Source organism: Salvelinus namaycush, chromosome 38, assembly GCF_016432855.1.
Source record: "Salvelinus namaycush isolate Seneca chromosome 38, SaNama_1.0, whole genome shotgun sequence".
Lineage (NCBI taxonomy): Eukaryota > Metazoa > Chordata > Actinopteri > Salmoniformes > Salmonidae > Salvelinus > Salvelinus namaycush.
Genome location: NC_052344.1, coordinates 12,172,145 through 12,184,867, shown reverse-complemented (window position 1 = coordinate 12,184,867; position 12,723 = coordinate 12,172,145). Strand labels below are relative to the sequence as shown.

The 12,723-nt window shown below is 44.4% G+C and overlaps 1 protein-coding gene across 3 annotated transcripts in view; it reads left to right on the top strand.

Moving 5' to 3' along the window:
- Positions 1-799: 799 nt before the first annotated feature.
- LOC120031735 (ubiquitin-conjugating enzyme E2 H) overlaps positions 800-12,723 on the top strand; it is a 31,220-nt gene continuing 19,296 nt past the window's right edge. For all 3 annotated transcript variants that reach the window (XM_038977523.1, XM_038977522.1, XM_038977521.1), the window contains exon 1: positions 800-1,047. In XM_038977523.1, the coding sequence (XP_038833451.1) occupies positions 995-1,047 (53 nt within the window). In that variant the 5' untranslated portion in view covers positions 800-994. The remainder of the gene's footprint in view (positions 1,048-12,723) is intronic.

Below are 12,723 nucleotides of genomic sequence, written 5' to 3'. Positions count from 1 at the left end.
AATTCTAGTTCTTCATTGCTGCAACTTGTTTGCTAGTTGAGATTTCTGCTCTTTACTCCGTTGTCAGTTTAGCCTACATTTCACTGATCTTAGTAGCAGAAAGCATTTTTGTCTGCAGTTTTCGTTTTGGCTATTTGTTTCAAGTGTATGTGGTGGTTCTAGCTTGTATGGCGCCCTGGGCGAACCCCCTTCAGCGCCCTGAGTGCGGGCGCCCCGTGCCGCCTCTGGCAAGATGTCGCCTGTACCTAAATCCGCTACTGATATGTATTAGTCTATGAATAAATCTCTGACAAAAATCGTCATCTCTCCCATGTCTTATTCGACTAATATTTTTGAAAGTGTAAGGATAATAATTCAGCCATAGTTGTTCTGAAATGTTTATTGCTTGCCAACATTTTACTCTCTCCTCTATGTTTAATATAACACACATACATTCATTATTAATTTCGGTTGCCTATCCTGACGTGAAGTTTGTTCAAAAGAAAGTATTTTACTCTGATGTGTACCATAGAAAGTATTTGACTCTAGCAACAAAATTAAGGAAATTAAAAGGGGGGTGGGTTCTGGCAGGGAGAGAGAGATAATTCACAGGGAGTGCCATTACCACTTTTTTTTTTAAAGCAAACACTTTATTTTCATATTAAAATCTCAGTCTATAATCAAAATAATAGCTTAGCTTTGTGGTAGCTTGTCCATCAAAACATTTTACGTTGATAAATCTGTAAAGACTACTAACACAATTTTGCCATTTATGTTGACGTTTTTTGTCTCGTGTATATGACGCAATCGGCGGAGGGATAGCAGAAGCTTCAGGACAGTTAGAGCTAGCCAGCGAGAGAGAAGGGCTATACGTTGCTTGTGATAGAGTAGGGGACGTGGAAAGATTTCGTTATACGCATTTGCGACGAAAGCAAATGTAAACTTTGGGATAATACAGCTAGACGTTTGAGCTGCCATCACTTTACGACTTGGTGTTCTACAGTGGAATATAAAAATGTCGTCTCCAAGTCCGGGTAAAAGGCGAATGGATACTGACGTGGTGAAACTGTATCCTTTCAGAACATAAACAACATAAGAATTCAAGCTAGCTGCTAACGTTTTACACTAGTTAGCTAGCGATATTTTTTCGGTGGTTTTCCATCTTGCTACAGATGACTAGTAATGACAGCTGCTTGAAATGCATAGTTTGTATAATACATTAATAGCATTGATTATTGCTCACGTTTAATGGCAATAACGTTAACTATGTCTATTAAAAAAAGTGTATTTCTAATGCTAGCTAGCTAACGTTACAGTAGATAACTTGGCTTAGGTAGCTAGCTAACGTTACCTTGATGAATTGCATGCCACAGTTAGCTATGATGCCTAGCTAACGTTAGCTAATTAACCAGACCAGGCACAGAGACTGATAGAATGTGTTGCCAAGTTTGTTGATAATTACCTGCTTGTTAGCTTTAGCTATCTTGTTTTTAAACCATTTAAAATGTTGGAACAAGGAGTATAACGTTAATTCGTTTTTTCAAACCAGCCAGGTGTATAAACAAAGCTCAGTATTTTTGACGTGGTTACAGTAGCTAATAAGCCCATATAAAAAAATATTGTCCGGCTAGCTAGCTATCGTTACACAAACGGACATCCTGTTGTTTTGCTCGAGTTGACCTAGCTAACTATCTTAACTTACCTAGTGGAAAATGCATTATGAACCGAAATGACGAACATTGATTAAGACTCAAGCCTGCGGTCATGAAGGCTATTAGCTAAAGCACTTTTTATCCCATTTTCAGCTTGACTTATCACCTTTGTTTACATAACGCTACGACATAAACTGCTTTATTTCGACCATCACTGAGTCTCGAAGGCAAACTTAACGCGAGCCCTATCTGAGATTTGGTCCTCTTCGAAGTATAGCTAGCTATTTTGTTATTTTCTATTAAACTATGAATAACTTATCTATCACGGAAATACCAATCTGTTTATTTGATTAGCTGTTAAGTATGCTTTGCTAGGTAGGCAGAAATATTGGATTTGTATCTATCATAACATGGCTGCATTGCGGAATAGAATAGTTTGCAGAAAAGGTTATTCTCATATTTCGATAACCACTAAAGAACCATTGGCTAGAGAACTACGGCTTAACCATCTAGGATTGTGGGGCTTCATGGACCTGCGTTGTGCTGTCTATATTTCTTTACTTTTGCATTCAACAACAACTCGAGAGTTCCCATTTTGTTATAGATCCCTTTCTGCCTTTATACATCTACAAAGAAAAGAACAAAGGCAACAGGACTCCCATTTACAAAACTGTTTTTTAAAGTTCATTTTCGTTGTATATGCCAAAGTGCAGTGCAAAGTTATTGAAAATATTCTAGGCCTATTGAAGTTCCCTGCAAGATTCAGGAGGGGGGAGAACAAGTTTTGTTTTTGTCCCCAGTGTGCCCTGCAGTGGAAGGGAGTTTAATGATTGGGTAGGTCTGTTACTACCCGGAAACCAGTAGAGGGTGGGACTAGGAACAGCTGATTGAGTGACCTCAGTTCTTGTTCAAATATGGGGTAGGAGGAGGGGGTTGGAGAAAACCACAAATAAGACTAAGCCCTTCCTCCGCTGAGAGTCACAAAAACAAGTGCTGCAGGGGAAAAGTTGTTGAACAAAGGCAGTTTTTTTCTTGTTTTGAGTAGGGTGAAAATGCTTCTTTGTCATTACTTGCTGCTGAACCTTTTGCAGCTCTAGTTAAGCTTTTAGCCTACTTGTGCTTTTTTATTTTGTCATTGGGTGTAGTTGCCAGAGTTAAATGTGGATAGTGGTCACTTCTATCGTTAGGCCTACTTTGCCGTTTTCTAACTAAATCCTCATTGAGTTCCATAGTTTTGAGTCATGCTGAATTCTGCCTGCCTGTTACTCACTGGCTTATTTATTGTGCCGTCCTCCTTAAGGCATTTGTATAAGTGCTCCTTGCTAGCAACCGCATTTGTTTCAGCTAGTTTTCGCCTCTTGTCTGTAGCCTGCATGAAAGCCATGACAGTGTATTGTGAGCACGCACGAGTGTAGCGCTGTGAAGTGAACCCCAACTGTTCTCTGAAGATGTCACTGTGTCTGTGACGGGTCAGAGCAGGTTTACTCTTACTGGAAGCCACCTGCACAATCACATACAAGGACCTGTGTGTGGGGCATATGTTCAAGAAAAAAAGCTATTTGTGTGCATCCATCTACGCTTGAGTTGTCCTTGTTTGTGTATTAGCGGGGTTGGGGTCAGCGAAACTGCGCAGCTGTTTTGTGTGGAGTGTGTCCCTGCAGTAGGAAGCACAGCACAGTCCTCTGTGCTCCAGATCACCACAGCCTCCCCCATGTAACCAAAACCTAAAACTAACACCAGCTTTGGAGAGGGACTTTTTATGGGGCTGACCGACACCGAGAACAAACCACAGGCTTAATTTGCTGCGGCACAAGAGAGCTTAAAAATCTGGAGCAAGCTCAATAGGGACGTCATGTCAGAATGGCCTGGTCATGTAGCATAGGGTTTGAAACTCTTCCTAAGACAGAAAACAAAATGGGGATCTGCCTGTGACGTTGGCACCTACCTCCATAACATGGAATAGGTCAGGTCTGTCCTTCAGATTGAATGAAACAGTCCCAGTAGAGGTATGGAATGTCTTGTGTTACACTTCATGCTGCTGTAGGCGCACTCCCTCTTCTGTCTCCATCTCTTCTGTTTTTCTCTTCTGTCTCCCCCTCTTCTGTTTCTCTCCTTTCCCTCTTTCCGTCTCCCTCTTGATCACTCACACCACATCAACGCTTGCTGTCTGAGTGGCAATGGATCTTGCATCAGTAATCCCTGCAACATGAAATACCTATAATCTACTACATAAATCCACTTCTATCTACTGTTATATGGGACTGTTATAGCTAAGTTACACTGACTGCTTGAATATTTCCAGTTAATTGGTGACATACTGTACTGGTTGACCGGTATTTTTCTTTCTCAGCATCTCGTGTAGTGGGAAAAGCCTAACCCTGTGTCCTCACTCCTCTTTCACCTGCCTGGGCAGTACTTCACTGGATGGGCATCTTTTCAACAACATGTAGGCTTTGCATTGATCTGTGAAGGTGCACTTGTGTAGGAAGTGGTGCTCGTGAGGACCCGAGAGAGTCTCATTATTCTGTAATTTACCCTGGCTGTTGAACTGGAAGCCCCCAGGACTTCACAACCAACTGAGTACAATGGGCTATTATCTATAGCACTGTCGCTATACGGAATGACTACAAACTATGGTTTAAAAGACTTGGAGAGAGTTGAACAAAGTTTCCTCTTGTTCTTAAACACATGGACAAAAATATGTGAGCCATTTTTATATTTGAAGGTAGACACTTAGTATTGAGAATAGGTGTAGCCTACACTTAGCTTAGTATTCCAAAGGTACAGTAGACTTAACCCTAAGCACTGAAAGGGTAGAGCTGCAGCTTTCAAGGTGCGGGACTCTAACCCGGAAGCTTACAAGAAATCCTGCTATGCCCTGCGACGAACCATCAAACAGGCAAAGTGTCAATACAGGGTTAAGATTGATTCATACTACACCGGCTCCGACGCTCGTCTTATGTGGCAGGGCTTGCAAACTATTACAGACTACAAAGGGAAGCACAGCCGCGAGCTGCCCAGTGACACGAGCCTACCAGGCGAGCTAAACTTCTTCTATGCTCACTTCGAGGCAAGCTACACTGAGGCATGCATGATAGCATCAGCTGTTCCGGATGACTTTGTGATCACGCTCTCCGTAGCCGACATGAGTAAGACCTTTAAACAGGTCAACATACACAAGGCTGCGGGGCCAGACAGATTACCAGGACGTGTGCTCCGGGCATGTGCTGACCAACTGGCAGGTGTCTTCACTGACATTTTCAACATGTCCCTGATTGAGTCTGTAATACCAACATGTTTCAAGCAGACCACCATAGTCCCTGTGCCCAAGAACACAAAGGCAACCTGCCTAAATGACTACAGACCCGTAGCACTCACGTCCGTAGCCATGAAGTGCTTTGAAAGGTTGGTAATGGCTCACATCAACACCATTATCCCAGAAACCACTCCAATTTGCATACCAACCAAACAGATCCACAGATGATGCAATCTCTATTGCACTCCAAACTGCCCTTTCCCACCTGGACAAAAGGAACACTTATGTGAGAATGTTATTCATTGACTACAGCTCAGCGTTCAACACCATAGTACCCTCAAAGCTCATCACTAAGCTAAGGATCCTGGGACTAAACACCTCCCTCTGCAACTGGATCCTGGACTTCCTGACGGGCCGCCCCCAGGTGATGAGGGTAGGTAGCAACACATCTGCCACGCTGATCCTCAACACTGGAGCTCCACAGGGATGCGTGCTCAGTCCCCTCCTGTACTCCCTATTCACCCACAACTGCATGGCCAGGCACAACTCCAACACCATCATTAAGTTTGCAGACGACACGACAGTGTTAGGCCTGATCACTGACAATGACGAGACAGCCTATAGGGAGGAGGTCAGAGACCTGGCCGGGTGGTGCCAGAATAACATATCCCTCAATGTAACCAAGACTAAGGAGATGATTGTGGACTACAGGAAAAGGAGGACCGAGCATGCCCCCATTCCCATCGACGGGGCTGTAGTGGAGCAGGTTGAGAGCTTCAAGTTCCTTGGTGTCCACATAAACATCAAACTAGAATGGTCCAAACACACCAAGACAGAGGGCACGACAAAGCCTATTCCCCCTCAGGAAACTAAAAAGATTTGGCATGGGTCCTGAGATCCTCAAAAAGTTCTACAGCTGCAACATCGAGAGCATCCTGACTGGTTGCATCACTGCCTGGTACGGCAATTGCTTGGCCTCTGACCGCAAGGCACTACAGAGGGTAGTGCGTACGGCCCAGTACATCACTGGGGCTAAGAAGGCCCTAAAAATTGTCAAAGACCCCAGCCACTCCAGTCATAGACTGTTCTCTCTACTACCGCATGGCAAGCGGTACCGGAGTGCCAAGTCCAGGACAAAAAGGCTTCTCAACAGTTTTTACCCCCAAGCCATAAGACTCCTGAACAGGTAATCAAATGGCTACCTGGACTATTTGCATTGTGTGCCCCCCCAACCCTTCTTTTTACACTGCTGCTACTCTGTTTATCATATATGCATAGTCACTTTAACTATACATTCATGTACATACTACCTCAATTGGGCCGGCCAGCCAGTGCTCCCGCACATTGGCTAACCGGGCTATCTGCATTGTGTCCCGCCACCCACCAACCCCTCTTTTACGCTACTGCTACTCTTCGTTCATCATATATGCATAGTCACTTTAACCATATCTACATGTACATACTACCTCAATCAGCCTGACTAACCGGTGTCTGTATGTAGCCTCGCTACTGTATATAGCCTCGCTACTGTATATAGCCTCGCTACTGTATATAGCCTGTCTTTTTACTATTGTTTTATTTCTTTACTTACCTATTGTTCACCTAACACCTTTTTTGCACTATTGGTTAGAGCCTGTAAGTAAGCATTTCACTGTAAGGTCTACACCTGTTGTATTCGGCGCACGTGACAAATAAACTTTGATTTGATTTGAAGTTGTGCTCGCAGTAGCAACAAGGGAAGATAACTTTTCTGAAGGTGCCCTTAAACATGTAGGGAACTTCTTCCTTACGTCGTTTTTTCTGATGTTGCCTATCTTGTGTTGTACTGAGTCAGTGACACATTTTCCTTACTTGAGAGTTAATCAGGATATGGATATTTTATTTGTATTATTATGGATATTCATAACCAGACATTGTTGTGTAAGGTTAAACCTCTCTCAGGCTGGGCTGGATAGGGCCTGAATCCCCAACTGAAAGCCCATAATAAGTGATTGGATAGCGGTTCTCTGAAGCATGTCGGACAGCCAGTGAATCTTCAGGGAGGCTGTGCTATGGGAGCCTGGGGCTGTGTTTTCATGTGCTTCGCTGGGCTGAGTTATCCGTCATCATTCCTGGAGTCGCCTGCCTCAAGGTCCGTCACTCAACTCAGCATCTTTTTGTGCGTGGGGGAAGGGGTCCATTGGGTGAGGTGGTCTGTGTGCATGTGTTACATTGTGTCTTTGCTGAAGTGACCCCAGAAGTGAGGGAGCGAAGGGTTGGGCTGGCAGGAACGCTTCCCTTCTTGTTAGACAGTGTGTGGGTCCCATTCCACTGCACACACATCCCAAGCAATGAGTCAATCAGGCAGTCACTGAGTGGAATACCAATTCTGGGCTTTAGCTGTCCCGGGTTTGGCCCCGTTGTGCCCCCTCGTCTGACATCCGGCCCTCATCAGCACGCCTTTGTCTGCCCTTACAGGAACCGTGTGACCCCCATCCCTCCCTCTGCTGCTGTGTCAGTCCATGTGATGCCACATTGAACAGGTCCTTCACTGCATGGCGCCTTTGTTACAGGCCTGCACTAACTAGATTGCTGGCACACTGTAGGGAAGGAGCCAGTGGTTTTGTGTGGTGACTGAGACAAGGAGAAAAGGCTCCTGTTGAATCAGTGGGGACAATGAGAAAGGCCTATTGGGTATAATAGTAAGTCATATTTACCCTGCTGTATTATTACATTTGTGATGCTGTTTTACACTTTCAAACATTAGACCCCCACAGCCTACCGTCTTGTTTTCGCATTGGTCAATATTTGTAACGGTCTTCGTTACGATTCGTAAATCTGTTTCAGGGTTCTATAGCAGGGGCCCAGACCTGAGTGACGGGCTGTGTTTTCCAGGGTCTTGGATCAGGGCATCTGTGACAGTGGGAGATTTGAGGCCCTCTGTAATCCCACAGCGCTAACTGTAAAGGCTTCCTGCACGCATGGCTGAGTCGTCTCAGAAGAACAGATGGACTCCAGTTCCTGTCTTTGTCTCCCAACATTTGCTGCTGCTGCTGTTGCTGCTGCGTGTACATGGCTTGTCCTGTCCAACGGTTTGAAACACTAGGTTACATGTTAATCATTCTCTGGAATAGCAATGTTACCTTATTACAGCGTGCTCCATAGCCCATCAGCTGGTTAAATAGAAGTGGAATGAGAGTGAAGTTAATGTGTACAGTAATCAGTCCTATCAACACTTCCCTGGACTGTATCTGGTGATGGGGAGCTCTCTCTGTGGCTCTCCCTGGATCAGCTTACTAAAAGCAGCCCCTGTCGTGTGTGTTTTTGTGCAATGATTAATTTCACTCCCTTTCCAGCTCCCCGACAAAGGCTGCTGCTAGCTACAGCCGTTTCCACCCCACAACAAGCTGCCAAAGACGTCTTCTCTCTGTCCACATCTCCTTTATTCTTAGCTATAGTGAGCAGCACTCTTTAAGCAATCGCCTAGCGTTTTGTTTTTCTCAGCCCTCTCCATTCAAAGTAATGCAATCACAAGCCTGCCTGCTTATGGATGGATGCCTGGTTTGGTTGTTTGATCGTACGGGGCACAATGCTCTGTAAATAGATAGTTCATCTAGTGAGGGGGAGAGTGGCGTGGAGTGCTCACTCAGGGAGGGAGTCATTATTACTGCAGTGGGGGGGATTTCACACCAGAGAGGAGACAAAGAGAGAGAGCTAGGCCCTGGAAAGTGCCTGTAGTGTAGCTCACTGATCTAGCTAGCTCTCTCTGTTCCCAGACATGATCCTGTGCTGTGGTAAACATGTTGCGTTGTTGCAGAAGGTAGGTCCCTAAATGGCAGGTAATCCAAAGAAAGAAGACTAGTAGATTGTTGCAGATAGAAATGACACGAGCTGACATGATTCCTTATTCTACATGTCAAAGTGGCATGTTTGTTCTACGTAACATATTTCTATCTGAATGTTCCACAATGCTGTGCGTGCCCCAGGACTGTTCTGTTAGTCTGTTGTTTCTGGGTCACACAGGTTTAGCCTTTAGTGGTTTTGTAATGTAGCTCTGTCACAGGCAGCCCCACCCCAAGGGGTAGATGGTACCACCAGGGACAGGGAGGTACTATCAAGGCCTCTATCACCAGGCTGGGTGTGTCTCTCTAGGCCTAGCTGCTAGAGAGCGCCTGGGAAAGGCTGGATCAATTGGTCTAGCAGTCTCAAATCATATACGCTATATAATTTCATCCAATAAAATCTGATGTATCACGATTCTATATCACAATTCAATACTGCAATTTAGTGATTTGATGTTCCAAACACATTGCTTACCATAGTAGGCTATGTCTGCTGCAGAGGTTCAAGAGAGAACCATGAGATATTTGATTACAAATATATGTATATTGCTGATAACATGTTGCCATTCGGGCCTCTGGAGCAAAAGTAGGGGGATCCACTTCTCCTTAATTACTCCATGTTGTTTTTTAACCATATCCAGACGTGTGACCCATCCAAAGTACAGTCTGTGACCATGTAGCATAGTAGAGTCTGTGACCAGTACATCTCCAGCACGTACCATAGTAGAGTCTGTGACCAGTACATCTCCAGCACGTACCATAGTAGAGTCTGTGACCAGTACATCTCCAGCACGTACCATAGTAGAGTCTGTGACCAGTACATCTCCAGCACGTACCATAGTAGAGTCTGTGACCAGTACATCTCCAGCACGTACCATAGTAGAGTCTGTGACCAGTACATCTCCAGCACGTACCATAGTAGAGTCGGTGACCAGTACATCTCCAGCACGTACCATAGTAGAGTCTGTGACCAGTACATCTCCAGCACGTACCATAGTAGAGTCGGTGACCAGTACATCTCCAGCACGTACCATAGTAGAGTCTGTGACCAGTACATCTCCAGCACGTACCATAGTAGAGTTGGTGACCAGTACATCTCCAGCACGTACCATAGTAGAGTTGGTGACCAGTACATCTCCAGCACGTACCATAGTAGAGTCTGTGACCAGTACATCTCCAGCACGTACCATAGTAGAGTCTGTGACCAGTACATCTCCAGCACGTACCATAGTAGAGTCTGTGACCAGTACATCTCCAGCACGTACCATAGTAGAGTCTGTGACCAGTACATCTCCAGCACGTACCATAGTAGAGTCTGTGACCAGTACATCTCCAGCACGTACCATAGTGGAGTTGGTGACCAGTACATCTCCAGCACGTACCATAGTAGAGTCTGTGACCAGTACATCTCCAGCACGTACCATAGAGTCTGTGACCAGTACATCTCCAGCACGTACCATAGTAGAGTCTGTGACCAGTACATCTCCAGCACGTACCATAGTAGAGTCGGTGACCAGTACATCTCCAGCACGTACCATAGTGGAGTCGGTGACCAGTACATTTTCAGCACGTAGCATGGCAGCATTCTACTGCTTGTACTCCACTTCACTCCTCATGCCTCAGTGGGGAAATGCAGTTGGTTATAGATGAGATTTAAATAGAATTGGAATGCCTGAAGCTAGATGACAAGTTAGTAAGATTGCTGTGTATTGTACAGTTAGTCTCAGGGTACAGAATTAAATAGACCATATTATGTTTCTCTGTCCCAGTGTCTTGAAGATGAGCTCTGTGATATCCACTTCTTTTGAGATGCAAGGACCAGTGGAAGTAGGGAAATCAGTCCCTTAAATGTTGTTGAGCTTAACTTGTTGACTTCTATAGGTCACTGTTGCTAGAGAAAGCTAAATGGGCCTATACGTTACTGTAGGTCGCCATATTCAGTTCACATCAAAGCTGCCAGTCTTGGATGAAAACGTATCCAGGTACACACTACCATTCAAAAGTTGGGTCACTTAGAAATGTCCTTGTTTTTGAAAGAAAAACACTTTTTTTGTCCATTTTAAAATAACATCAAATTGATCAGAAATACAGTGTAGACATTGTTAATGTAAAAACGGAAGATCTCGTACAACACTGTGTACTACTCCCTTCACAGAACAGCGCATCCCGCAGTCGCCTCTTCACTGTTGACGTTGAGACTGGTGTTTTGCGGGTACTATTTAATGAAGCTGCCAGTTAAGGACTTGAGGCGTCTGTTTCTCAAACTAGACACTAAATGTACTTGTCCTCTTTCTCAGTTGTGCACCGGGGTCACCCACTCCTTTCTATTCTGGTTAGAGCCAGTTTGCGCTGCTCTGTGAAGGGAGTAGTACACAGCGTTGTACCAGATCTTCAGTGTCTTGGCAATTTCTCGCATGGAATAGCCTTAATTTCCCAGAACAAGAATAGACTGACGAGTTTCAGAAGAAAGTTCATTGTTGTTGGCCATTTTGAGCCTGTAATCGAGCCCACAAATGCTGATGCTCCAGATACTCAACTAGTCTAAAGATGGCCAGTATTATTGCTTCTTTAATCAGAACAACAGTTTTCAGCTATGCTAACATAATTGCAGAAGGGTTTTCTGATGATCAATTAGCCTTTTAAAATGATAAACTTGGATTAGCTAACACAACGTGCCATTGGAACACAGGAGTGATGGTTGCTGATAATGGTCCTCTGTACGCCTGTGTAGATATTCCATAAAATATCAGCCGTTTCCAGCTACAATAGTCATTTACACCATTAACATTGTCTACACTGTATTTCTGATCAATTTGATGTTATTTTAATGGACAAAACATTTGCTTTTCAAAAACAAGGACATTTCTAAGTGACCCCAAACTTTTGAACAGTAGTGTATATTTGGGATTTGTACAAGAAAAATCTAAGTGTGCCTGACCATCTGGTCATGTAAAACCCCCTGTACTGTAGAAAATAGTATCTGTGGAGAAATGCCGTCATAACCTGTCCTTCAGATGAATAGACATGTTTCTCCTCAGTCTTTCCCGTTTATTTACATTTACATTTTAGTCATTTAGCAGACGCTCTTATCCAGAGCGACTTACAGTAGAGTGCATACATTTTATTACATTTTTACATTTCATTACATACTGAGACAAGGATATCCCTACCGGCCAAACCCTCCCTAACCCGGACGACGCTATGCCAATTGTGCGGATTTGACTCCGGTGTTGGTTTTAGACTGTTTCCTTTTGGATTAGATTTTGCTGCTCCTTTTCAATACTGAATTGGGAGGAAATGGAGAACAACTAAGTGGCAACTTGGTTTATTCTAGGCCAAAAGCTATACGATCATCCAAGTTACAATTTAGGCTTGGGGTTACTGAATGGGTGGTGGGAAGCCCTAGGCTGCGTCCCAAATCTCACTCTATTCCCTACATAGTGCACTACTTTTAACACGAGCCCCATGGGATGCAGCTCTAGTCTAAGAGACTGGAGTTGTCCTGCACAACAGGGCTCCAGTTGAGAAGCCCCAGAGCAGTGTTGGAGGAGTGTTGGGACAGTGAGTAAAAGTCGACACAAAACCCTTCCCTGAGGCGAGGGCAGGAAAGGGAAGTGGGAACAGCTGGTGAAAGGCTGCAGCAGTCCCACTCCCTCCTACCGTGGCACCCCACCTGCATTCACTTATCACTGCAGACCAGGGAGTGGAGGAGGGAGGACGACAACACCTAGCACTTCAATGATATGGCCTTTTCACAACCTGATTTCCAAGTTTGTTACATTGACATTGCTTAGGCTAATTGCTTTGCTGCTCTTAAAGCAAAAGCCTAATAGCCTGTCTCAGTAACTGGTCTTTAACTTTCACGTTTTTTGCGATTCATTCAAGACAGCCTGTCTTAAAAAAAATATATATATATTTCACCATTATTTAACCAGGTAGGCTAGTTGAGAACAAGTTCTCATTTGTAACTGCGACCTGGCCAAGATAAAGCAAAGCAGTTTGACACATACAACAA